The sequence below is a fragment of the Bos mutus genome, chromosome 17, assembly GCF_027580195.1.
Source record: "Bos mutus isolate GX-2022 chromosome 17, NWIPB_WYAK_1.1, whole genome shotgun sequence".
Taxonomy (NCBI): domain Eukaryota; kingdom Metazoa; phylum Chordata; class Mammalia; order Artiodactyla; family Bovidae; genus Bos; species Bos mutus.
Genome location: NC_091633.1, coordinates 11,451,884 through 11,478,582, shown reverse-complemented (window position 1 = coordinate 11,478,582; position 26,699 = coordinate 11,451,884). Strand labels below are relative to the sequence as shown.

The following is a 26,699-nucleotide window of genomic DNA, read 5'->3' as shown; positions in this document are numbered from 1 at the left end:
AGGATTCCTGGGTGCACCAGGTGGGCGAGTCTGGGGAGAGACCCCAAGGGTCCTCTCGACGATGGGACAGCAGGGTGGACAGGGCCTGGATGAGCACCCCGCCCCCTGACTATCGCTGCTCGGTGTCTCGCAGGGATGACTGGGATCCTGCTCTGCGCCGCGGGGCTGCCCGTCTGCCTGACCCGGGCCCCCAAGCCCATCCTGCACCCACCGCCGGTGAGCAAGAGCGACGTCAAGCCCGTGCCTGGCGTGCCCGGGGTGTGCCGCAAGACCAAGAAGAAGCACCTGAAGAAGAGTAGGCCTCCTAAGCTAGACCCTGACCCCTGAACTAACCCTGCTAACCCATCTGAGCTCTTCTGGCCCCATCCACCACCAACTCTGATTACATAAAACCTCAAGCAACCCCTGACATGTGACTCCCACCAGCCCTTACAGCTTCTGACCCTACCCCTCAAGACCCCTGTCTTGAGCCTTGCCCTCAGGGCTAGACTCTGGGTACAGTCAAGCCCAGTCCAATTCTGTCCTTGCAGGTAAGAACCCTGAAGATGTGGTTCGAAGGTACATGCAGAAGGTGAAGAACCCACCTGATGAGGTGAGCCCCTGGGCAAGGAGGAGGGGCGGAGGGCAGGCAGCCTCCCCTCCAGAGATGGAGACCCCAGCACCCCCCTCCTTGTGAGGTTCTGTGTGTTTCAGCCTCTTCTTCCAGTTTGTGGGTTTGCCTTCTCACTGTCTTTACAGCATCTTTTGATAAACAGCAATGCTATGTTTAACAGAATCACATTTATCAACCTTTTGATGATCAACAGTTTTTGCATCTTATTTTTACCCATCTTTTTCCACCAAACGTATTTAAGCTTTGTTTTCGATAGTTAAGCCTTGACTATGTCTGGAGGGAGTGTGAGGGAGCCATCTCTTCCCCTGCCATGCACCTGAATTCAGTACCTGGGGGTGTCCCCTCCCTTTGACAGATGGAGGCCAGAGAGGGGGCGGTCTGCTGCCTTGGGGGGGTTGAGGGTCTGGCCCCTGCTGAGGGGCAGTGCTGACATGGGGGTGTCCTGCCCTCCCCAGTCCTCAGTCTCCTCTCTGTGCTCCCCCCGACCCCAGGACTGCACCATCTGCATGGAGCGGCTGGTCACGGCCTCTGGCTACGAGGGTGTGCTTCGGCACAAGGGTGTGCGACCTGAGCTTGTGGGCCGCCTGGGCCGCTGTGGCCACATGTACCACCTGCTGTGCCTCGTGGCCATGTACTCCAATGGCAACAAGGTGGGCTGGCGGGCAGGGGGAGCAGACAGGAGGGCTGGGGAGGGGCCCAGACACCTGGGAACCTCACAGCCACCCCCCACTCCCCGCCCCAGGATGGCAGCCTGCAGTGCCCCACCTGCAAGGCCATCTACGGGGAGAAGACGGGCACTCAGCCGCCCGGGAAGATGGAGTTTCACCTCATCCCTCACTCACTGCCCGGTTTCGCTGACACCCAGACCATCCGTATCGTCTATGACATCCCCACTGGCATCCAGGTGAGCCCTCAGGCCCCTGACTTTGAACTCGCCAGCGGTTCCCCACTGCCGTCTGTGGTTCAAGCCCCCTGCTGCCCCTCCCCACAGGGCCCTGAGCACCCCAACCCAGGCAAGAAGTTCACTGCAAGAGGCTTCCCACGCCACTGCTATCTGCCCAACAACGAGAAGGGCCGGAAGGTGGGTGCTGCAAGGGCAAGGGTGTGTGGGAGCAGGCCGGGGCCCCACCACTGACCATAGCCATCTAGTGTGCGTGTGTCTAGCCCTGCCAGCGACCTCAAAACCTCATTTCATTGACCAGCCCGCTGAGGTCAAGGTCTTTTTAGAGATAAACAAAGCCTCAGAGAGGGCAAGTCATTTGTCCGAGGTCACACAGTGAGGTCACACAGGAGTCTGGATTTGAACCCAAGCAGTTTAGACTCTTCACCGCCATACCAGAAGAGTGTCGGCTTTTACTTTTTGTTTTTCAAAAGAAGCCAGAAATTCTGATTTTCACGTGAAACCTTCAGGTTTTTGAATACTGCCAACGAAGGAACGAAGCGGCTATTTAACACAGCGTGAGGTTCAAGCCAAATACAGCTGAGGGTCATCAGTTTGAGACTCTTCACCTCAAAGAAATAGGCTGATAACATGGAAAGGGGTTTTACTGGGGGAGCTCAGAGTGGGAGTCAGTCTAGGGAAGGAAGTGAGCACACCGGGTGGCCTTGGGGAATCTTGCAGGGTAACCTCAGGGTGGGCGGGGAGGGACTCTAGCCGTGGGCCGTGTTGCCTGTGACCCTTCCTCGCTTCGCCCCCATTTGCCCGCCCCTTGCCCCGCCCTCCAGGTGCTGCGGCTGCTCATCACCGCCTGGGAGCGGAGACTCATCTTCACCATCGGGACGTCCAACACCACAGGCGAGTCGGACACCGTGGTGTGGAATGAGATCCACCACAAGACCGAGTTTGGATCCAACCTGACGGGCCATGGCTACCCGGACGCTAGCTACCTAGACAACGTGCTGGCGGAGCTCACAGCTCAGGGTGTGTCTGAGGCTGTGGCCAAGGCCTGAGATCCGAGGCTGCCCACCTTCCCTCCTGCTTTGCCCCTGATCCGGCACATGCCTCCCTCCGCCCGCCGGGTGTGTCCTGGCGGCCCAGGTTCAGGGCTGGGGAGGAGCCTGCAGGAGGAGCCAGGAGCGTTCCGGGAATTTGGCTGGTAGCAGTTGGGATGATGGGAGGATGGCAGGCCAGCCGGCTTGACCCTAGCTCCCCTGAGAGGGTCGCAAGGGTGTACCGGAAACCATAGCAACCTCCCTGCTAAAAAGACAGAGCCCCACCCCCTCACACAAACACACGTGTCCTGTTGAACACATGCACGCACACCCACGTGCCTCTACTTACCCCCAGACTGGGGGGGAAGAGACAGAAAGACCCCTGTGATACCGCATATGGATTCCCATCTGTGTCTCTATCGCATCTGTACAGGCTTGTCTGCAAGCAGGGGACTCAGGGCTAGCACCTGGGGGCCCAATAGGGCTCCAGGAGAAAAGGGGGCATTTGGGAAGCTCAGTATCCTCCCATCTCTGCCACCCACTGATGGCCCACGGGGTGGAAGCCCCCAGATATTCAGCAGTTTTGCAAAAGGGCAGGACAGGGAGACAGACTAGGAGAATCTTATTTTGTGCTTATGTCTCTTCATCCTTCTGGGACCCTGACCTCCTCCCCTCCCATCCCCGAGCCTTATGTCTGTCCCTGATAAAGGCACTGTTTTCCTTCCTTCCCCACCCCATTCTCTCCACCAAATCACTCCTAACATCAAGATCCAAAGGCTGGAGCTTCTGGCTTCAGGAGCGAGACGAGTCAGGCCTGGCTTAGGCCAGCAGGTTTAAAAAGCAGACCAGACAGCAAAGAGTCCATTTCCCTTTCCTCGGGAGTGGGCAGTGGGGTGGCTGATAGTCTCGGCCAACCAGGGGCCTGTTGCCCAGGCAACTCACCAGCTCCGCCTCTGTTGATTGGCTGCCATGGTGGAAGTCAGCCAAGATTTAAAGGGACGCCAGCGATTGCTCTTTTGAAAATCTACCAGTCCCACTGTGGGTGGAGAAATAAATGGTCTTTCTCCTCCTCAACTGGGTCTTTTCCTGTCAAGAAGGGGCGTGGGTGGCTCTGTTTCTGGGGGACTTCAGTCCATCCCATGGGGGAGCTTGCAACAAAATGGTGACTCAAGACCACTGTCCCTGTCAGGCTAGGGCAGCTGGAGATGGAGGGTCCCCACGCTTCTCTTGTCCTGGGGGTGTGATGGTGGCAGAGGCAGACCCTCCCAATCCTAGTCCCCAAGAGGGTACAAGGTGAAGTTCAGTACTCAAGCACAGGTGCAAGGCAATGCACGCAGCTCCCGGGTTCAATGACTAGGAATGAGGAACTCAGGCTGGGAACCTCCAGGAAACAAGGGGGAGCTGGGAGACGCCGTGATGGCTTTCTAGAACCTCAGAATCCCAGTCTTTGCCCTCAGGGAGGAGGACCAGGTTCTGTCTAGGAAGAGACAAGGACCTGTCCCAGGATCTGCAGCAAGTCTCCTATCAACCTCTCACATCCCAGGAGGCTGGGAGGCTGTAGTGAATGCTGCGGCTCCAGGCGACCCCTGCTGGGCACCTTTGGGATAGCACCGCATCTTTCCTGGTTCTTAAGGTTTCTGTCCTACCCTCTAGTTAATACAAAACGGGAAATGAATATTTGGAGACCCTTCCAATCCTGCCAGTTGGGTATTCCCCAACATTTTAACTTCTGCGATTCATTCTCAAACAAAAGCTCACCTCAATATAAAATCGCCCAGCCCCGTGATCCTCAAATCTCACGTGCAATCCACATCACCTGAAAGCCCTGATGCCTGCCCTCATGCTCCTCAGATTCTGATTCAGTTGATCCAGGAAGCTGCATTTCCAGCAGATACTCTGAGAATAGGGTATCCAGTTGATACTTCTCCCACAGGGTATCTGTGAACCACGACTGAGAAATCTCTCCCTGTTTCCTACGCTATCGCCATGGAACCCATTTTGAAAATCACACATATCAACTCTCTCACTTATTTTATACACGGTAAACTGAGGCTCAAAGAGAGGGAAAGAGCCTGGCCTGAGGTCTCTCAGGCTTCAGGGGTCTGGGTCAGGCACTGGGCTCTCAGCCTCAGTTATTCCTGGGGGCCCCTGATTGTAGAAGCTTGTGGTTAGGATTCTTGGCCAAGGACAGGGTTCAGGAGGATCAGTGAGGTTACAGGGATTGGCAGACATGAAAATAGGAAGGGGTTGAGCCCATTTTAGTGCCTGTCTGGGGCAACAAGGCCACATGGGCGTCAGGGCTTCAGGTACAGCTGTATCTAGCGGCTCAGGACCAGGCTGCCCTAGTCAGTGTGGGTAGAGGCCAGTCCAGTGAAGCAGAGACCTCAAGGTGAGCCAAGGAAGTCAGATTCCTTATTCCATCCACTCCAGTCTGCCTCAACCCAGAGGGAGAGATTCATTCAGTGCAAGGCTGGTCCCCAGCCAAAGGACTTCCACGCCTGGGTTCCGGGCTTAGGACACATGGGACTAGGATATCTCTAGGAGCCTGCAAGTCACAGCATCAGTGAGGTGCAGGGCAGCCACGAGGGGATTCCTGGGCCGGGGGATGTTGAGAAGGGCCCACTGGCTCCTCCCTCCTCCTTCCAGGCTGACTCTGGCATCTCCTTAGGGCCTCAGGGGGCCCGAAACCACCTTCCCCTGTTCCTGCTGCTGGAACTCCTCGTGGGCTTGGTCCAGGTCTGTGAGCACCTTCAGCAGGCGGGCAGCGGCCTCCCTCTGCCGAGCCAGGGCATCAGTACAGGCCCCTGGGAGAGAGAAGAGGAGGCCATAGCGTTTCAGCCAGGCCGCAGCAGGCTGCTCTAATTCAGGTTCAGTGGCTTCCTCAGACTCTGGATGTGCCTGGTGCCCCAAGAATCCTAAAATGTGCCAGAGCCGGGCACATGCAGCTCCCCGACCTGCTGGTGGATTGCAAACAGGAGAGTGGGGGTGAGGGAGAAGGGGCTCAGAGACCAGGGTGGGAGGTTCTTGGCAAGTTGTGGGAGGTACCAGAGAAGAGAAAGAAAAGGGATTTCCTTATCCCCTTACCTTCCATGGCACTGGAGCCCTGCTCTGTGGCTGCCTCCAGAGTTGTATCCATGTTGGAATCCTCAAGGAATTTCATCCTGAAAGTTAAGAGGGAGAAAACCAGGCTGGTCCCTGAATCCCAATCCTGCTCTCGAACCCAGAAATTCTGCTGGTTGAAGGAAACATTACAGGTTCCCACTAAATCATCACCATTGCCATCATCATCACAGCAAACATAGAGTGTCTGATGCTATTCCAAGCCCTTTCCATGTATAAACTCATTTAATTAGCACAAAACACAGGTGGATACTTACTAGGAGCTCCATTACACAGATGACCACTGAGACAGAGAGAACTAAAGCAACTTGCCTAAGGTTGCACAGCATAATAATAATTGTTACCCTTTATTATTAGAAAGGGTATTATATTTCATATTTTTATTATATAGAAAGCTAACGATGTGTCCAGGCACCTACAAAGTGCTTTACCTGTATGAGTTCTTTCGGTCCTCAGGACAACCCCATGAGGTAAGGACTGTTGGTACCCTAATTTTCCAGACTGAGAAAACTGAGGTACAGAGAAGGTAAGCAACTCGCCCAAGTTTCACACAGCCTGTCCAGGATTTGAACCCAGGCAGGCCAGCTTCAGGACTCACACTGTAAGCTGGAACAAATCTCCATCACTGAGTTACAGTGACCCTGAGATCAACCAAGAGGGGGTGGGAACACACATCCACTTGTGTCTCGGGAGTCCTGGGTATCAGAGGATCTCAAGATCCATGGGACTTCCCTGGCAGCCCAGTGGTTAAGACTCTGAGCTTCCAATGTCCCGGGCAAGGGTTCAATCCCTGGTGGGGGAACTAAGACCCTACATGCCGTGTGGCATGGCCAAAGTGAAAAAAAAAAAAGGTCCCAAGATCTAGTTCTGTATCAGAGCCCACCTGAGGATGGCAACAGTCCTCCCCTAGAGCCTGTCCCCACCCAGAAGCTCATCAGAGGTACACGGGAAGAATGAACCGGTGATCATGGGGTGGGACCCACCTGAGCCGGTCCCGCCCCAGAAGCAGCTGCCGATACACCATCTGGGTCTCAGCATCGGGATCCAGCGGGTCACTCCAGTCCCCCAGGGTGACGGCCGAGTGCGTGCGGCTGCAACCGGAAGCTGGGGGCGACACAGCGCTATCATCTGTAGCTTCGCATTCCCCATCCAGAGCCTCCATGGCCAAGCCCCGCCTCTTAGACTTCTAAAACCACTCTTCAAACCTACTGCTTCCTTCCAGCTACACTGCCCCTGCCTTCACCCAACAGAGCAATAGCCTCCCTTCTCTCCATGCCCCTCCCACACTCTAGGCTCAGCCACACAGACCTTTCTCGATCCTTCAGCCTGTCTTTGCTCTGCCTGAAACATTCTTCCTCTGTCCCGTTCTCCAACTTCACTACTTAACTCTTACTCTTCTCACAGGTCACACTTGAGCCACACCTCCTCCAGGAAGCCCTTCTTGCTGTCCTACCCTGGGGCTGGGCCAGAAGGGTTCACTGGCATCTCAAAAGCCTCATCTTGGCATTTGTAACACTGTATTACAATTGTCTGGTTATTCATTTATTTTCCTGAGAACAAGCCTGGCATTTGGTAGGCACTTGAAAAAAAGTATCTGTGTGACAGGCAGCGTTCTAATCGCTTTGCATATATCAACTTATTTAATCCTCACAGCAGCCCTACAAGGTGGACATTATCATCCGGCCCATTTTACACTTGAGGAGACTAAGGCAGAGAGAGGTTAAGTTACTTGCTCAAGGTTGCAGGGCAGCCCAGGCGGAGGTGGGACACCCTGCGATTGACAGGTGTGGAGGGCGGAGCCTGAGCCCGCCCTGCCCCCTCACCTGAGCGCTCGGCCTGGAGGCAGCAGGTCCAGTGCCCGCTGCGGAAGGCACCGGGGTGGCAGGAGGCCAGCTTGTCCGGGTTGGGGGCGCTGGCCTTGCGCAGGGCCGACAGCCATTGGTTGAGCTCGTTCACGTTCTGCGGGGAGATGGAGGGGCAGTCAGAGATGGGTTGGGACCCCAGAGGCGCCCTCTGCTCCTCCCTCATGGTGGCGGCGCCTCACCTTGCACTGGAGGTAGGTGGTGTGCGGCGCCCCCGCGCCGTCCTGCGTCACCACCTGCATCACGTGCGGCAGTTGGAAGGCGCCCTCGTCCACGCGCTCCACGGCTCGGATGTGCGACACGGGGATGGACGAGCGCATCTGGGAGAGAGGACTCTCGCTGCAGGGCAGGCTAGGGCCAGGGGCCAGGGAGACCGGGCCTGGGGACAGCTTTCCTGTGGGTGTGTGCAGCGGGCGGTGTGTTCCGGCATGGGGACAGTCAGCCTGGTGCATCTGTGCTATGTGCGTGTCCACTTGTCGGCCCTGTGAGTCCCGCAATCACTCTCGCAGTGATCACTTCTCTGGGCATCAGTTTCCATCATCATCACCAACACCATGGCAATCCCTGCTACTGCACTTGGGATGTGGTTCTAAGCACTCTACACCCACCGACTTATTTCATCATGACAACAGATTTCTGAGGCTGGGTCCATCATTCCTCCCAATTTACAGATGAGAAAACTGAGCCATAAGAGAATAAAGGACCCTCCAGAGGCCACTCAGCTGGTGGAGCCAGAACTGGACAGGGAGTTGAACTCTAGAATCTACACTCTGCTGATAAAGTAGAAAGAATAAGTGTGGACACCGTCTCCAGTGGTAGCTGTTATGATTTGTGGGTGTGCAGACACAGAAATGGGTAGATCCCCGTGGGTGTCTCAGTTTGAGCTAGACTTGAATGGCAGCCCCAGGAGAGCAGGGAGTTTGTGTTTTGTTTACTGCAGTATCTCCAGCACCTAGAACACTGCATGGTACATAGTAGGTACTTGATAAGTGCTTGATGGGTGAATGGATGGGTGAACGAAAGCCTGGATATGAGTGCATGTACCTTTGGGTGAGATCCAATTTTCTGTGAGTCTCTATAGCACTTGGGTGCATGGGTAGTTCAGTGGTAGAATTCTCGCCTGCCACACGGGAGGCCCAGGTTCAATTCCCAGCCCATGCAGCCACAGCATCCCCTTTGGGGTTCCCAGGTGGGGTTAGTAGTAAAGAACCTGCCTGCCAATGCAAGAGACAAGAGGGACTCAGATTTGATCCCTGGGTCAGGAAGATCCCTTGGAGGAGGGCATGGCAACCCACTCCAGTATTCTCACCTGGAGCATCCCATGGACAGAAGAGCCTGGCAGGCTACAGTCCATAGGCTCACAAAAGAATCAGACATGACCAAAGTGACTTAGCATGCATGGTGTGCGGGCAGAGACCTGCATGGAAACAGCTGAGGAGGGCTAAGCATTGTCCACGCCCTGGGAGTGTCCACATCTGGGTGGGTACGTCCCAGCCACCACAGGTGCACATGCTGAAGATCATCTGATGGTATGTGTAAGCGTTTGCCTGTACCTGTTCTGTGCCCACCTGGACTCACAGGTATTAGCAGAGCCTGGCCTTGGAATTTGAGTTTGCTAAGCTGCTTTGGGACCTTGGGCAAGTCCTTGTCCCCTCCTGGGCCTCAGTATCCCCCTGGGTACAAAGAGGCAGCACTGTGAGGGAGGCCACTGTGGAAGTCCCTCCACTTCGGGCTGGAGCCCCACCTGCCACTCAGGACTCTTGGAGTAGGACAGCATCTCCCCGCTGAGCCGGAAGTAGCGCTTCTTGAAGGCAAAGCGTGTGGCCAGGCCGGCAGGCTCCTCCTTGCGCTTGAGTAGGTAGCCTTCTCGGACAGTCATTGAGGGCGGGACCAGGGCCCTGGCTGGGCCCCCAGCCTCTGGAAAATGGGAAGAGGGGACTGGGAACCCTTCCCACCCAGGCTCCACCTTCCGAGGGTCTCATGGAGGAGTGGGATTCTTGGCCCCCCGAGAGGCGGAAGGATGAATAAGATGGACTCTACTTTCTCCAAAGAGAATGGTATTATTGAGGGCTGGGGAAGGGAATGGGGGTGGCAGGGAGTGGGGCCCCAAAGTTGGCCTTGGTGATCCCTTTCCAACTTGAGGGATGTACAGGCACCAGCAGGAGGAGCCACGCTTTACGGAGTCAGTCCAGGGAGTGACTGGATGCTAGTCACTATGCCCTGGATCTAGCTACCCTTAGGGGATCCAGACACAGGCCCCCCCACCCCCAGCATACAGGGACCCCACCAGGTCACAACCAGGCCTCCACATTTCCACAGGGTGCTCCTAGGTGATTTGGACCCAAGTATTTCATGACCTGGGCCCCACATTATGATATAGACTCATCCCTAACTCCTCTGCTTAAAACTATCCCATGGGGAGTTCCCTGGGGGTCCAGAGGTTAAGAATCTACCTGCCAATGCAGGGGACACAGGTTCGATTCCTGGTCAGCGAACTAAGATCCCACATGCTTCGGGACAACTAAGCCTGAACAACTACTGAGCCCACATGCCACAACTAAGACCTGACGCAGCCAAATAAATAAATACTTAAATATTAATAAAATGAATCTACCCTGTGGTTCCACTTACTCCAAGTAAAAGCCTAAATCCTTCCAGCAACCCCACACGACCTGCCCCCTCACCTCTCCTCCACTCCCTCTCGTTCATTCTTCTTCACTGGCGCCCCCTCACTGTCCACCCCAGGGCCTTTGCACACACTGTCCCCAGCCTGAAACACTTGCCCAGGATCCTCACTGCTTCCTCTCTGTTCTCTTTCAGGTCTTTGCTCTAATATCACCCTGGGGAGGCCATTCCTGGCCACCCTCTCTAAAAGGCTGATCTGCCACCCCCAGCCCAATATTCCCTTCCTTCCTTTATTTTTTCTCCTTAGCACTTATCTCTTCCTAACACACCATATGATTTGCTAACTCATCTTGTTTACTGCCTGCTGTCTCCACTAGAATAAAACTTCCACATGAGCAGGAGCTTCTTCTGTCTCACCCACCCACTGCTGTGTCCCCAGACCCTGGACCGGTGTCTAGGACATAGCAGGCACTTAATAGATATCTATCGATGGAGTAAGTACCATGCCACGATCCCCTCTCATATCTCCATAGGGGCTGAAATAGTCTGGAGGGCCTGCATCTGTTCATCCCTGGGCCCTAACACAGTATATACCAGGAAGCGTTCGTTGACTGACTAGCTGACCCACAGGTGCACAGTCTCGGTGAGTGCTGGGGTTGGGGAGGGGTGGTGGACGGGTAGGTCCTGAGGGTCCCGTAGAGTGACAAGTTGGCTGTAGCAGGGCCACGGGAACTCACCCTCCTTCCCATCCACCTCCACCAGCTGGTCCAGGAAGTCTCTCACCCTGGAAATACTCTGCAGCAGGAAGGGGTGTAGGGGGGCCATCCACAGCTCCTTGCCCTGGCCCAGCTGCTGGCCCAGATTTCCAATGCTCTGCACAGCCTGGAGCAAAGAAGCAGGGGGCGCTGCCAGGGCCAAGGTCACTGCCAGCGCGGAAGGGCCTCTGTGGACCCAGAACAGCCCCAGAGTCCTGGCTCCCAAATCAGTGTGCAATGAAAGGAGAAAGTGATATAAACACCTGCTTGAAAAGATATCTGTCCCTCTCTGCGCACAGATGTGTATCCCCAGTGCTTTTATTCTGTCCCCCATCTAGAACCCAAATAACCTCATTCAGGACTGCTTGATCTCATCATACATACCTGAGCCCATCAGAACCTCCAAATGTGGCCCCTTGGTGAATGATGGTCTGATTCATACTAAAGTGTAAATGACTGCTAGCCTGCTTCCCACCTTCCCCCAGAAGGGGAGGGGTTTTGTTCCAAAGAGGGAATTGAGAGCAAAATGAAAGCCTTCACACTCTGGATGAAAAGCTGGGAATTCCCCCTCATGGTCCAGTGGCTAAGACTCCTTGCTTTTAAGTGCAGGGGGCCCCAGGTTCAATCCCTGGTCAGGGAACTAGATCCCACATGTCACAACTAAGAGTTTACATGTTGCAACTAAGGATCCCACATGGCACATCTAAGGCCTGGTGCAGTCTAATTAATCTTTAAAAAGCTGAGGGTGCCATGTCAAACAGATTTCTCTGGGCCTCACTTGGGTCTTCCGTTGGTCTGGCCTCCCAGTTTGGTCCTCCCATGCTCCTCCCTGGCTAAGAACACCCAGGATTTGGCGGGGAGCCCTCCACTGCCTGCACCTTGGCAAGCAGCAGCAGTGAGCGGCTGGTCTGGGGATCCGCGTGCTGGTCCCGGAGGTCAAACAGCTTTGGAGAGAGGATGGCAGGTGCGAAGAATCGCAGGAAGAGAAAGCCGCTTATGGCCAGGTACTTCACGTCCTGCGGAGAGGAGCAGCAGGTGAGAGGGGTCCTCCAAACCCACTTCCCAGTTGGGGAAACTGGGACAGCAAGGACAAAGGATCGGTGGTACAGGGAGAAGAAGTAGAAGGGGACATGGCTCAGGAGGCCATCCTGGTCTGTCAAGGAGGCTTTTCTTCTCTGGGCCTCAGTTTCCCCACCTGGAAAATGGAGTAATAATACCAATTCTGCACCATCAGACTTAGCCAAACATCCTCAGAGTCTGCTTTGTGCCAAGCACTGTGCAAAGGGCACAGCCCTGTGAAAGAGGCATCATCATTATTCCCATTTCACAGCTGAGGAAGCAGAAGCTCAGAGATGTCAACTGACTTGCCCCAGGTCACGCAGCTGATGAGTAGAGGAAGCAGGATTGAAACCCAGATCTGTGATTTCTGATCATGAATAGCAACAGGCCAAATATTTCTCCATGTATTTGCTTATTTAATACTCACCCTTGGAGGTTCTGTGTCTCCATTTTGCAGAGGAAGCAACTGAGACCCAGAGAGGGAAGGTCACTTGCCCAAGGTCACACAGCAATAAGTGGCAGAGCCAGGAATTTGAACCCAGGCAGAATTTGAACTCTGCCCTTCATCACACTGTCCTGCATTCAACACTAGCTACTGGGTGTCAAAAACTAAGCCTGCACAAGCCTGCACAATTCCTCAAGCAATCTCATGGGGTAGTACTACTATCCCCATTTTCCAGATGAAGAAACTGAGGCTTGGTAGCAAACCCAGTTCAGCTGGCTTCTTGCACAACCCCCAGTCCCAGCCTCTGCCCTCCACAAATTGTAAAACATGGTGGCCCTTCGTGTGAGACCCAGGCCTGGGCCACCTGCGCATAAGGCTGGTTCCCCTAGCTCCAGAGGGGACTTGGGAAGAGGCGTGTCTCTCTCCTGGGCGCTGACCCCCTCCAAACGGCTCCTCACCTACCCATCACATTCACAAGCTATATTTAGCCCCCGAGAATATGTTGCTGTGTTTATTTAGGGGTTGTATTCACACATAAGACAATACCCTCTCTGGGTATGTGCCAAGTTTCCAGGGCACCTCTGCATTGACGCTGAGCCTTGCCAGGAGCTGGGTCCCTGGGGCTGCTCAGAGATGGGGGAGGAGGTCCCACAGATCTGGAACCCCAAACTGCCCCTAGGCTGCCCCCCACCCCAGCCCGCCACGTTCCTGGGTAACTTTAGCCTTTGACGTCAGCTCATTAACTTCCTCCTTTCTTGAGGAGGAACCAGGTGTCAGAGCGGCAGAGAGAGGGGCTGCTTGGGTTTCTCTGGCCCCCTCCATCTTCGTGGGCATGAGGAAGTCTCTGTTCCCTGCCCGTGGCCACCGCTCACCATGGGGGCTGAGACCTGGGGGACACTTGGGTGTCACTGATCAGGGCTCCTCCCGCAAGGGCCAGGCTGTCTGGGGAGCTGGTCTCCCGCTTCCCCCGCCCCCAGCTGCGGATGTGTCCCACTTAGCACCTCCACCAGCGGCCGAGGCAAGAGCCCCACAGTGTGGAGTGTAAATCAGCCTCGTCCCAGTTGGAGGCCCCGGCTCAGGTCTGAGGAGGAGGAGGATGGGGGGAGGGAGAGATTCCCTCTGCAAGTCTGGAGGCTGAGCCTTGAGTCCACGACTCTTAGCCAAAGCACCTCACCTCTCTGGGCCTCAGTTTCCTCCTCTGTAAAATGGGATAATACTGGCATCCACCTCACAGGGTGGATGTGAAGACTAGATGAGGTAATAAATATGTAAAACAAAGTCTGACCCCTAGACAGGGCAGTATATAGTGTTGTGGTGGTTGTTTGGTCGCTCAGTCATATCTGACTCTGAGACCTCATGGACTATAGCCCGCCAGGCTCCTCTATCTGTGGGATTCTCCAGGCAAGAATACTGGATCGGGTTGCTATGTTCTCCAGGGGATCTTCCCGACCCAGGGATCAAACCCGCGTGTCCTGCATCTCCTGCATTGGCAGGTGGATTCTTTACCACTAAGCCACCAGGGAAGTCCCAATATATGTAGTGTTAGCTGCTGTTATTATTATCATCCTCATCATCACCACTATCATCACCCCTGGGCCCCAGATCCTGCCAGAACACTGTCCCCACTTCTGCCAAGACACACAGCACCTCAGGGTGGGTGGCCCAGGTTCTGTCCCACTCCTCCCCTGCCTCTCCCTGTGGCCCTGGACAAGCCACTGCCCCTCCCCAGCCTCAGTGTCCCCATCTACCCAATGAGACCGCCTGACCCACCTCATGCTCCGCCTGGGGAAAACGCTCCTCCACACGCTGGCGCAGCTGCTTGAAGGCGAGGCGCATGGCGGATGGGCAGCGCCCCACGGAGCCCACAATGGCGTCCACGATAGGCCCCAGGTAGCCCGTCAGCAGCCCCAGGCTGACCTCACGCACGTGTTCCTCAGAGGGTGCACCCTTGAAGGAGATTCTCCTGGAGAAGCAAGCGGAGGGTTGTGCCTCAGAAGCCAGCCCCTACTAAGCTCAGAGAGCACCCACCTTCTCATCCCTTCTCCATGGCCTCCCCCTCCTACTGGTCCGTTCCCCCTGTGGGAAGTCCTCTTCAAAGAGGCCATCTCTGTCCCACTGCTCACCAGCATGGACCCGGGTTCCCTGCATTTCCAGTGCAGACCTGCCAGACACGCACTGCTGCCCCAGGACCTTTGCACTTTCTGTTTCCCCTGCCTGGAACATCTTCCAGCAGACCTGCACACGACTCCCTCCCTCACCTCCTCCAAGCCTTAGATTCCACACCCCCTTCTCTGTGAGGCTGTCCCTGTGACCTCCCTGGCTCTTCCCACGACCCTCCCTCACTTTACTTCCCTCCATTTCACTAATCACCTGCAAGAGTCTTCTTTTGTTTATTAATATTACTTGTCTTCCCCAGTAAGACAGATTTGTGTCCATTTGTTTCCTGCTACAAACTCAGCACTCAGCCTACTGCTTGGCACATACACGTGTGTGTGTGGGGGGGGTGTGCTCAGTCACTCAACTGTGTCCAACTTTTTGTGACCCCGTGGACTGTAGCCCCCCAGGCTCCTCTGTCCATGGAATTCTCCAGGCAAGAATACTGGAGTGGATAACCATTTCCTTCTCCAGGGGATCTTCCTGACACAGGGATTGAACCCAAGTCTCCTGAATCGCAAGTGTGTTCTTTACCTTCTGAGCCACCAAGGTCACTTTAAGTAGCCTGATTGTTCCCATTTAACAGATGAGGAAACTGAGGCTCAGAGAAGTCCCCTTGCCAATAGGTGGCAGAACATAGATTAGAACTCAGGATTGCCAGTTTCAGAGTCTGTCTGCACCCTGCCCTGGCCAGTTCCCAGATGCCCCTGCTCCCTGCGGGCACCCACTGAGTCCTACTGTCTTTGCCAGGTATTCTGGGAAAAGCCCTGGCCTTGGGGTTTCACAGATGGACTCTGCCCTTCTACTCAGGGGCTGCGTTCAAATCCCCACTTGGCAACTTCCCAGCTGTGCAGCCTTAGGCAGGTGACCTCCCCTCTCTGAGGCTGTTTCTCATCTGTAAAAAGGGGTCCTAATGCCTGCTCCCGGGTGTTCAGAAGGGGTGGGTAGCACTTGCTGGGCAAGGCCCAAAGAGAAGGAAAGATCATTTCCTGCCTCCACCATGGTCCCCTGTGGACTGCCCAGCAGCCAGCTCTGATGGCTTGGTAGGAACAAGCCCACCTGCTTGAGCTGGAGGGAAAAAGTCCTGGAAAGAAAAGAGGAGCCCAGGAGAAATGGAATGACCCCCCAACCCTGGCATTGCCCTGCTCCCTAACCCATGTCATCAAGCACTGCAGCAAGCCAACCTCTGCCACAGACCCTCCCCCAGGGGCCTCAGCCACCACTACCACCATAATAGAAATAATAGTACTTCTGGAGTACTGGTTAGTGCTGGGCTTCGTGTATATGACTCAGTTCACTCTCCCGACAGTCCATCAGGTAGATATTCACGAGGCTTGAAATAACCTGCCCAGCAGTAATGGCAGATCTGAGGTTTGAACCCAGGCACTCATGTCTCAGAGTCCCGCCTAGAACCACCGCACCACACGGTCTAAGGGGTTGGCTGCTCTCAGGGGAGGCTGTAAGACTGTAGAACATAAGGGTTCCCAAGCAGGAAGGAGGGGTGGGGTGGCAGAAGGCACAGACCCAGCCTGACAGGTCTGACAGGCAGACGAGGGGGCTGTGGCAGGTTCATCCCTCAGGTGTGGCTCACCGGGTGCGGCCCAGGTCCATCTTGCAGGGATCCAGCTCCATGTACTTCCTCTCCTCGAAGACGCGGTTGATCACTGGCCTTAGGACCTCATGCAGATAGGGCATGCCCACGAGCTGGGGGCAGGGGGCACCACACAGGGTGGGGCTGAGGGTGAGGCCGTGGTGTGCCCATGAGCTGGGGGCGGGGGGACCATGCAGGGAGAGGTTCAGAGAGAGGTGGAGACCTGCCTCTGGGCTGGGGTTGGGGTGCAACTCAGCGTGAGGCCAGCCAGCAGCCCCCCAGCTCGGCTGCCCAGGGCCACCTGAGGCCGGCCAAGCTCTGGGCTCCAAGTAAGCACTGGGAAGGGAGTCCCCATGAGGAAGCAGCCGCCGGACTGCCCACCAGCCCCCCAGGCCTTCACCTACTCACCTTCATAAACTGCTCCACTGACTTGGACGCCAGGGAGTTAGAACGGAAGAGGGTGTTGGGGTCAGCTGAGAGGACAGAGAGAAGCGTTTGCTGGGATGTAGGGGGCTGGATCCATCTCACCCTACCCACCCAAGGTGGGGGCGGGGGCAGTGGTCATGATCTTTTCAGCCTCAGGAATCGAGGAGATCTGCCACATCAACTCCTTTCACGGTACAAAGGCCCAGAATGGTTAAGTGAGCTGCCTAAGGTCACACAGCACATGAGTAGTAAAACCAGGTCCTGAACCCAAGACCATGCTCCCAGCTGGCTGGGGGTTCCTAGGCCCTGTCACCCCAACACACAAAGACACAGCAGCCCCTCTTCTCCCTGAGCTCCCCAAATCTCTCTCTGAGACCCTCTGCAGACCCATCCTTGGGGAGTGATGCCTGGGGGTGGTCATGCAGGCAACTCACTGGTCCGAGCCACCTCGCGCCGGGTGAGATAGTCCAGAAAGGGCCCAGTCAGGCCCTGGCCCAGAAAGAGCTTCACCAGCTTGGTGGCCAGCTCCTGGCGGCAGTCACCCGAGGTCAACTCCTCCAGGACAGCCAAGGGGCTGGCGGCATCCTCCTGCACAAGGACAGGAGGCAGGAGAGGTGGCCTGGGGCCCTGGGACCCCAAAGCAGGGTGTGGCCATGATCCAGATTCCCCACACACCCCCTCAGTGACGCACACACCTCTGCTGGCCCCAGCACCGACTCCATGAGCAGCTCCCTAAGTGGCTGGTAGTACCGTGAGGGCAGGACAGAGTCCTCGGTCAGGCGCACCTTCAGCCTCAGAGCACCCAAGCTCCCGCTGGCCGGGGCCAGAACACAGGAAAAGGAACGTAAGTATGTACGGGCAGGGGCGGAGAGCCAAGAGAGGCAGGTGTGAGCGCCGGTAAAGAGCATGGATAATTGTCAGACAAGACAGGTATGGGCAGGTGTGAACAGGCGTGGGCAGTATAAACAGGGGTGAGCAGGTATTGACGGGTATAAACGGGAATGGACGCAGGCAGGCAGTGTAAACAGATCCAGCCAAGGTAGAAAGATGAGGCAGTTATACAGTATACACATGGATACAGGAACGGATGGTGTGAACAGGTGTGTGGACAGGTGTGGAGGGACCAGAAATTCTGCACACACACCAGACTGAACTGATGTGTTTGCAGGTGGATGGGGATAAGGTGAACTCATTTGGACACATGTAGACGTACATGGTGAGACATTCAGCAAGCGTCTGTTAAATGAATGAAGGGACCTGGTGACAGCGTGTGGGTTGACGTGGGCACCCATAAGGACTGGCCTGCGAGCAGAAGACGGAACCCAACATGGTTCCAGCCCAGCCTCCTCCCAGTGTACCCACATTTACCCAGAATCCTCCTCTGCTCTGGGAAAGGGCAGGAGGCGGAACCAGCCATTGGGCGGGTTGTGTTGCAGGACCTGTGGGGGGAACTCCACCTGTGGGGCAACACACAGGCCCTCAGCAGAGCTCTGCCCCGCTGGGCCCTGGAAGAAGAGTTAGGCTGCCCACCCAAGGAGGGGTGGCAAAGCCCACCTAGGGTCAGCTCCTCCTCCTCCACCATGTTCTATCAACACAATGATGGCAACAGTCCGTCCCCCAGTCCCCGATTATTAGCTCCTGCCAGGGTACCAAAGGCCTCCACGGAGCTCTTAATCTACAATTGAGGAAACTGAGGCTCAGAGAGGTGGAGTGACTTGCCCAAGGTCACACAGCGGCTAGACACAGCATGTCTGGAGTGAGTGTATTTTCAGCTCCATTGAGGGACAAACTTGCATCTATCAAAAGGCTTAAAGATAGTCCAGAAGGTCAAGTCCCACCCTCCCTCTCTTTTTAAATAACAACTTTATACAGATATAATTTATAGCCCATATAATTCACCAATTTAAAGTAATTCAGTGGCTTTAGTATATTCACAGGTTATGCAACTACCACCACTAATTTCAGACCATTTTCTATCAGCTCCTCTGGCCAAAGAAAGCCTATATCCATTAGCAAACACTCCCCATCCTCCAGTCCCTGGCAACCACTAATTTTTCTGTCCTTATAGATTCTCTTGTATTTAACTTATATGCAGAGTACATCATGAGAAATGCTGGGCTGGATGAAGCACAAGCTGGAATCAAGATTGTAGGGAGAAATATCAATAACCTCAGATGTGCAGATGACACCACCCTTTTGGCAGAAAGTGAAGAACTAAACAGCCTCTTGGTGAAAGTGGAAGAGGAGAGTGAAAAAGTTGGCTTGAAGCTTGAAACTCAACATTCAGAAAACTAAGATCAAGGCATCCAGTCCCATCACTTCATGGGAAATAGATGGGGAAACAGTGACTGACTTTATTTTTTGGGGTTCCAAAATCACTGCAGATGGTGACTGCAGACATGAAATTAAAAGACGCTTACTCCTTGGAAGGAAAGTTATTAAAAAGCAGAGACATTACTTTGCCAACAAAGGGCTGTCTAGTCAAGGCTATGGTTTTTCCAGTAGTCACGTATGGATGTGAGAGTTGGACTATGAAGAGAGCTGAGCGCTGAAGAATTGATGCTTTTGAACTGTGAGAGTCCCTTGGACTGCAAGGAGATCCAATCAGTCCATCCTAAAGGAGATCAGTCCTGAGCGTTCATTGGAAGGGCTGATGTTGGCCACCTGATGGGAAGAGCTGACTCATTGGAAAAGACTCTGATGCTGCGAGGGATTGGGGCAGGAAGAGAAGGGGACGACAGAGATGAGATAGTTGGATGGCATCACCGACTCAATGGACATGAGTTTGAGTAAGCTCCAGGAGTTGGTGATGGACAGCAAGACCTGGTGTGCTGCAGTCCATGGGGTCATGAAGAGTCGGACACGACTGAGCGACTGAACTGAACTGAACTGATAAATGAAATTATGGAATATGTGGGGAGTTTGGGACAGGCTTCCTTCACTTAGCATTGTGTTTTCAAAATTCATCCATGTTGTGTGGATGAATGTGTCAGGATGAATGTCACAGGATCCATGTGTCAGGATGTCATTGCTTTTTATGGCCACATAATATTCCGCTGAGTAAATATACTGTACTTTGTTTCTTCACCCATCTGTTGATAGACGTCTGAGCTGTTTCTACTTTTGGCTATTCATGAATGATGCTGCTATTTGCATTAACGTAGAGTCGTGTGTGGCTATGTTTCCCTTTCTCTTTGGCACACACCCAGGAGTGCAAGTGCTGGGTCACGTGGTAACTCTAACTACTGAGGAACTGCCAGATTTTTCCAAAGCAGCGGCACCATTTTACACAGCTTGATGACTTTGGTGAAGCATGTGGTCATTTCAAGGGAGGTCCATGACCAAGTCTCCCTCTTATTTACTCTAATCTTGCCTCCTTTTAAAAACTGGCAGCTTCAGCATTTCCCTGGTGGCTTAGTGGTTAGGACTCGGCTTTCACTGCTGCGGCCCAGGTTCAATCCCTGGTCATGCGACCCAGCCAAAAAAAACAAAAAAACTGTCAAAACAAAAATGCTGAGTATACATCCACTCAAAACTCCTGAGAGGCAAGAAAAATCATACCCACTTTACAGATAGGGAGACTGAAGTTCCAAGAGAAAGACCTTGAGCCCAGTGCATCCAGGAGTAAGAGTTAGATTCTGGATTCAGAGAGACCTGAACTCAAATACTGACTCTGCCATTTCTTAATCATATGACCTTGGGAAAGCCACTTCACCTCTCCAAACCTTAGTCTTCCCATCTGTAAAATAGAGACAGCAATGGTCCCAGCCTCTTAACAGTGGCCATCAAGGTTATATAAATGAAGTGATGCTGGAGAAGCACTTAGCACAGTGAAGCACACAGTCAACCTGGGTATTCTCATCCCGGAATAAGAATCTGGGCCCACCCTATGACCTTAGGTAGGTTCCTGCACCAATGGGATCATGGGACTCTGTCACTCAGGCCTGGCCAAGGTACCTGATAAGGCAAATGTCACATCTACCCTTCCAAGTGAGCTCCAGGATGCCCAGCCCTTCTCCCCAGTCCCCCTTGGAGGCAGTGGTGAGCCATGTAGGGTGTCTGGGGGGTGCTCACCATTCCCAAAAAGTCATTCTTGCCAACCATGTCCCAGTCCCAGAGTTCCACTCGCAGAGGGGATGGGGAACCTGGCATCTCCCGCAGCTCCAGCACCTCATCCCAGTGTGGGAAGCGAGTCTTCTTGATGGTCTGGGAGAGGAGGGAGTGAGAGAAGACAGAGCTAATGGGACCATTCTTGTCTCCATTTTACAGATGGGAAGGCTGAGGTTCAGAATGGTAAGTGGCTTTCCCAAGGTCATTTAATGCCCCAGTCTCCCAGCTCTGCTCCACCACTTACCGAAGTCTCCAAGCTCTGGCTGCCCCAAAACACACGCGCAAATGGGTCAGACGTGCCGGAGATGTCTCGGGGGGCCAGGTCCCTGAGGACAGATGAGGTAAGGAGTAGGGGTCACAGAACCCTTAAGGACCAAGACCCAAGCCTTGGGGAAAGGGTTCAAGGTAGACAATTCAAATGCTGCTGATTTCCAAGACAACAAAATAGTACATTGTAGGGATCTAGCAAAGAGCATCCTTCACCAGGTCCGTCCAAACCTGGTATCTTCCTTTTGATTAACGCTACCCTTCGAGGACACATTACTATGCCCACATTTTCTAGGTAAGGAAACTGAAGCACAGCAAGATCAAGTTGAACATCACAAAGCAGCAGGTAAAGGTGCAGTGAGGAAGGGAAAGGGAGCCTTTGTTTCCCTGGAGCCCGTGGATGGGAGACCAGATGCCAGGGTTCATAGCCTGGATTCTCCCATTCACTGGCTGAGTGACACTAGGAGAAGTCACTGTCCCTCCCTGAGCCTCAATTTCCTCATCTGAAAAATCAGAGTAATAACAGACTGACCTTACAGGGCCAAGGGATGAGATGACATGTGGAGAGTGCTTAGCTCACTCATTCACTCAACAAACACTCCTACCCACACTAGGACCAAGAAAAGGCATGAGGAAGGGACCCCCTGCCTCTGGTTGCCATGACAACCCAAGTTTCAGCCTCTCCCACCCCTCCTTTTCAAGGTCCCCCAAATCCAGAGACCCTTTCCCCCACACACCCAGGGGCTGCTTGTTTCCTCCCGCTGTTTCTCTGCCACCCTGCTTGGCATCCAAAGCCTTCTTTGGTTTCCTAGGAGCCAGCCTAGTTGCTAAGCGACAGCAATCGGTCCCTCTCCTACTTGCAAGGATCCTGCATAGCTTTGTAGTTGGGGAGGAGGCCATGGGCACAGAGTAAGTGAGGAGTCCCTACCCCTAAAAAGTCCTTTTGCCTGTCCTATGCCTGCCTGCTACTCCATTCAATCTCCAGGGAGCTCCAGCTGAGGATAGAATCTGGAAGTGGTGGGAGAGGCACAGAGAGGGCAAGAAAGGACTTTAAGGTCACAGAGCAAACTAGAAATAGAGACCTAGTCCAACTTGGGTGCGGACTGGCCTAAAGGTAAGAATAAATGGAGTAAGGTGTGGGGAAAAACATGGCAAAAAACAAAATAAGACATGGGAGCGTGAAAGGTGTGGAAATAGTCAAGGAAATAGAGTGATGGGGCAGCTGAGAAAGAGGGGAGTGATAAACAGACAAGAGGGAAGATGGGTATCCCAGGAGTTGTATCCATCTTTTTTCTGATGTTTCCTTGGGACAGGACCTGCCCCTCCCTTTCTCCCAGCCCACATGACTTGAGTGGCTTGATTCCTCCCTCTCTGCCAGGAAGGGACTTGCTACTCAGGTCTGACCAATCAGAGTCAGTGTAATTGGTTCAATGATAGGCAGGTACTCCAAACTGGGTCAATAAGAGTTAGTCCTAGGATACTGGTTGGAAATGGTGGAAGATAGTTTTTTCCATTGGAGCTGCCAAATTGGTAGGATGCCAGTCTGGGGCTGTTAGGGTCAGCTTTGCCCCTACCTGGGGAGAAACTGTCTGAGAATAAAGTTAATACAAAAGACACCCAAGGAATCTATGTCTACAGATTCCTGATGTCTCTGTTGGAGCACCTGGATCCAGCCATGCCTGAAGCTGCATGTCATTCACATGAGCCAATCTGCTTAAGCCAGTATAAATTGGGTGTCTATCACTTATGATTTGATTAATACATGTCCACACCCATCTGCCTGGTCATTCTGAGTATCTGGCCTTTGGTTGCTGGTCACTGGGGACCCAACAAAGATTTTGCTCAAGCTTTAACCCAAGAAACTTGCCACCTGGTGAGCTCGGACTGTTTGCCTTACAAAGGATGTCGGTTTTGAGCCAAGACATATCTCAGGAGTGAGGTGGTCTCAAGGCAGCTGGGAGGAATCCAGTGGATTCCTGCTCATTCTCAGACCACCCCCCACCCCACCCTCACCCCCATCATGACCATACCTAGCCTGGAGCACGTGACAGTGAAGACAACGGCCCCGCACGTCCTCCAGCGTCTGCACGGACAGGCAGATCTCACCCTGCACCTCCGAGTCCGGGTCCACGCGGCTCAGGTTGATCCAGCTGTCGATTCCTGGAGGGCACAGGCACCAGCATTCATTAAGCACCTACCACCGTCTAGGCATTGCATTGTCTTTTAAAATTCTAAATAAATAAATAAATAAATAAAATTCAATTAACGTTAAAAAGATATCGAGTCATGGACCTCTCGGTAGCCTTCTGCTATAGTTACTGTAATTATCCCCGCTTCCAGATGAGGAAAAAAAGGCACAGCAAGGAGGGAGCTAGTAAACCGCAGAACTAGGATTCAAATGCAGGCAGTATAGTTCTAGGGCCAGTGCCCCTAACCATGTACTATCACACTCTTCATCCGTCCATCATTTACTCTCCCCTCAGGAAAAAAAAAAAAACGCTTGGCATTCCTATCTCTGAGCCTTCTTATAGGCTCTCGGCCTGAATCAGTCAAGTCAGTCTTGGTCTTCTCAATCTTAACCTCTCCTTCTTTCTCTCTCTCTCTCTCTGTCTCTCATTTCTCTCAACACATTAAAGATACTGTTCCAGGGACTTCCCTGGAAGTCCAGTGGTCAAGATTCTGCACTCCCAATGCAGGTGTGGGGCATGGGTTCCATCCCTGGTCAGGGAACTAAGATCCCACACAGCAAGTGGATATAGCCAAAAAATTTTTTAAATTAAAATTAAATTAAATTAATAAAAAATTTTAAAGATACTGTTCCACTGACTTCCAGCTTCAGTTGTAGTTACTGGGAAGTCATTTCAGCCTAATAATTGATCTTGCATGAATGGTCTATCTTTTCCAAGTTTAAGGACTAAGTCTTTGATGTTTTTTGCAGTCTCCCCACAGTATATCTAGGTAAGGATATTAAAAAAACAAAACAAAACCCAGCTTAGTAAAGGCTGTGCTCCTTCTACTTATGAAATCATGCTCTTGAGTTCTGGAAAATTCCAGGTCATCAATTTTTTAGAATCATTTCCTCTCCCCAGATTTTTCTATATTCTGCTTCTAGGACTCCAATTAAATGGATGTTAGAGACTTTCTCAGTATTTTCCATGTCTTGAACTTCTCTTATATGCTTCTCATTTCTCTGAGCTGAAGTTTAAATAACTTATTTAGATCTCTCTCCCAGTTCACTAACTCTGACTTCAGCTCTGAAAGAACGATGTGCCACTCATCCACTTGGTTTTTAAGGTCAACAATTGTACCTTTTATCTCTAAGCATTTGATCTGGTTCTCTTCCAAGTCAGTCTATTTTTTTTTTAATGCATTGCTTTAATTTATCATGGTTATTGCTGGCCCTTCCAGGTGATTAAATTTTATTTATTGAATTTTTAAATTCTTATATATCATAAATACAAAGTCTAAAGTCTTTATGGGTCTAAATCTGATGGTCATTATTTCTGCTGACTCTTGCTCTTGGTGGCTCACTTCCTTGTGTGTGTGTGATGATCTTCGATTGTGAAGTCACACTTGTTTGAGCTCACTCTGTGGGAAATTTAACATGAGGATGCTTATCCCTGGAGAGGAGTAGCAGTTGCTTAGGAACTCTGAAGGGGAATTCTCAGGTTCAGTAATAGCCACCTTGCCCCTGGCCTAAGATTTAGCCTGTTGACTGTGAATCTGATATTGACGTTAACTTTCAGGGAAATCCTTCCTTACTGCCTTGCCTCTTGCTCACCACTCCATGTTAGGTTTTAGCTCATGATTCACCGGGAGTAGAAGGAGGAATAGAAGAGGGCATGGCAACCTGCTCCAATATTCTTTCCTGGAGAATCCCATGATGTGGGATGGCTCCTCCATGACAGAGGAGCCTGGCGGGCTACAGTCCATGGGGTCGCAAAGAGTCAGACACGACTGAAGAGACTTAATACACATGCTTGCATGCAAATGGAGGAATACTGAATCCTCTTCACATCCTTCCAACAATGTGTTAGGAATTGCATCTAATTCAGGATCTCACTGTTATGTGGCCAGAGAGCCATTCTGTGGATCTAGTCTCCCATGCTGCCGGAAGTATAAGTTCTACTTTACCTCTCTATCTCTTTTGTTATTCCCAAGTCCAGGATGCCATCAGCTTTTTCTAACTTGATTAGGTATCTGTTGCAATAACCAAGTTAGAAAAGTGAAGTTCCATCTCACTTCACTTCACTTGGTATTGTGTGGACTAAATGTAAAGTGCTTAGCATTGTGCCTGGCACATAATAAGCCTTCACTAAACAGAAGTGATGATTATAATGATTGGCACATAGTGTGCTGTCAACTAATGCTCACTGATGCAAAAATATATTATTATTTTATTAATAAATGGTGTCAAGATAACTAAGAATCATCTAGACCAAAGCAGTAAAGTTCAATCCCTATTGGATGCCTTGTATCTGGGTAAGTTCCAAATAGATCAAAGACTTGACTGTTAAAATAAAATGGGAACAAACTGTTGTTAGAAAGAATCATATAAAACAATCTGTCCTAATATCAGGACTAAGAAGGACTTTCTAGGCATTACATAAAAGTGCACCCCCACACACACAAATTTTGATTACAGAACAAGAAGCAAATTTTCTACTGGAAAAAATGATAAGCAAAGTCAAAATATAAGCCACAAGGAGAAAAAAAAATGCAGCTAATGTGACAAAGTTTATTTTCCTCATATATACAGATCTCCCACAAAAAAAGGAAGAAAAGGCAAACAACCCAGGGGGTGAAAAATACACATACAATGTGAATAGACAATAGACACAAAAAAGAGGAAATAAAGAGACTCTTGAGTATATAAAAAGGTCTTCAAACTTACTTATACTGAAATGCAAAACAGCGCACACAATGAGCCAATTTTTTAACCTATCAGATTCAAGATCCAAAAGTTTGGCATTTGTTGACAAGGTTATAGGGTAGATTAATCTGTTAACTGTTAAGTAACTGGAGAGTAACTTAACAATAACTATAATCAATAACTATAATAAAACATGCTAATGTGGATACTCTTTGATCCAGCAAATCCACCTCTAGGAATTCATTATGCTGATTGATATAACTGGCATACATGGGGACTTCCCTGGCATTCCAGTGGTTAAGACTCCTTGCTTCCAATGCAGGGAGCATGGGTTTGATCCTTGGTTGGGGAGCTAAGATCCAACATAGAGCACTGCACAGCCAAAATTGTTTTTTAATTAATATAAACTTGCATTAATATAAACTTGTGTGATGTGTGCAATTGCATTTGTACAAGGCTATTCATTGCAGCATTGTTCGAACCAGGAAAACATTGTCAGTAACCCAAGTGCACATCAAGAAGGCACTTGGCCAAATAAATGATGGTACATCCACAAAACAGAGTGCCATGAAGTCATACTAAAAGCAAAGAATGCAGAAGCTCTTGAGACATTAGTATGGAAAGATCTCCAAGATACACGGCGAAGTGAAAAGACAGGATATAGAACAGTGCGTTTAATGGAGTCCTATTACTATAAAAACTAAAAAAGTGAAGTAGCTCAGTCGTGTTCGACTCTTTGCAAATCCACAGACTATAGCCTACCAGGCCTTTCCGTCCACGGGATTTTCCAGGCAAGAATACTGGAGTGGATTGCCATTTCCTTCTCCAGGAGATCTTCCCATCCCAGGGATTGAACCCGGGTCTCCA

At 52.1% G+C, this 26,699-nt stretch overlaps 2 protein-coding genes and 1 non-coding gene across 4 annotated transcripts in view; 2 read left to right on the top strand and 1 right to left on the bottom strand.

Moving 5' to 3' along the window:
- Nucleotides 1–3,738, top strand: part of DTX1 (deltex E3 ubiquitin ligase 1) — a 39,018-nt gene extending 35,280 nt beyond the window's left edge. Inside the window, exons 5-10 of one of the 2 annotated variants that reach the window (XM_070386082.1) lie at nucleotides 134–295; nucleotides 531–592; nucleotides 1,105–1,263; nucleotides 1,356–1,517; nucleotides 1,605–1,694; nucleotides 2,339–3,738. In XM_070386082.1, the coding sequence (XP_070242183.1) occupies nucleotides 134–295; nucleotides 531–592; nucleotides 1,105–1,263; nucleotides 1,356–1,517; nucleotides 1,605–1,694; nucleotides 2,339–2,563 (860 nt within the window). In that variant the 3' untranslated portion in view covers nucleotides 2,564–3,738. The remainder of the gene's footprint in view (nucleotides 1–133; nucleotides 296–530; nucleotides 593–1,104; nucleotides 1,264–1,355; nucleotides 1,518–1,604; nucleotides 1,695–2,338) is intronic. The other variant, XM_070386083.1, reaches the window with a different exon arrangement.
- Nucleotides 3,739–4,561: 823 nt separating this feature from the next.
- RASAL1 (RAS protein activator like 1) overlaps nucleotides 4,562–26,699 on the bottom strand; it is a 33,106-nt gene continuing 10,968 nt past the window's right edge. The window contains exons 5-21 of the mRNA XM_070386081.1: nucleotides 22,990–23,119; nucleotides 20,937–21,018; nucleotides 20,657–20,788; nucleotides 17,951–18,039; nucleotides 17,278–17,395; nucleotides 17,017–17,170; nucleotides 16,565–16,629; nucleotides 16,157–16,269; nucleotides 14,182–14,374; nucleotides 11,786–11,923; nucleotides 10,890–11,034; nucleotides 9,272–9,444; nucleotides 7,710–7,847; nucleotides 7,489–7,624; nucleotides 6,649–6,769; nucleotides 5,630–5,706; nucleotides 4,562–5,349 (exon numbers count right to left, since the gene is read on the bottom strand). Coding sequence (XP_070242182.1) covers nucleotides 5,210–5,349; nucleotides 5,630–5,706; nucleotides 6,649–6,769; nucleotides 7,489–7,624; nucleotides 7,710–7,847; nucleotides 9,272–9,444; nucleotides 10,890–11,034; nucleotides 11,786–11,923; nucleotides 14,182–14,374; nucleotides 16,157–16,269; nucleotides 16,565–16,629; nucleotides 17,017–17,170; nucleotides 17,278–17,395; nucleotides 17,951–18,039; nucleotides 20,657–20,788; nucleotides 20,937–21,018; nucleotides 22,990–23,119 — 2,144 coding nt within the window. The 3' untranslated portion in view covers nucleotides 4,562–5,209. The remainder of the gene's footprint in view (nucleotides 5,350–5,629; nucleotides 5,707–6,648; nucleotides 6,770–7,488; nucleotides 7,625–7,709; nucleotides 7,848–9,271; nucleotides 9,445–10,889; nucleotides 11,035–11,785; nucleotides 11,924–14,181; nucleotides 14,375–16,156; nucleotides 16,270–16,564; nucleotides 16,630–17,016; nucleotides 17,171–17,277; nucleotides 17,396–17,950; nucleotides 18,040–20,656; nucleotides 20,789–20,936; nucleotides 21,019–22,989; nucleotides 23,120–26,699) is intronic.
- On the top strand, nucleotides 8,618–8,688 carry TRNAG-GCC (transfer RNA glycine (anticodon GCC)). The gene has a single exon. It is a non-coding gene; the product is annotated as a tRNA-Gly (tRNA).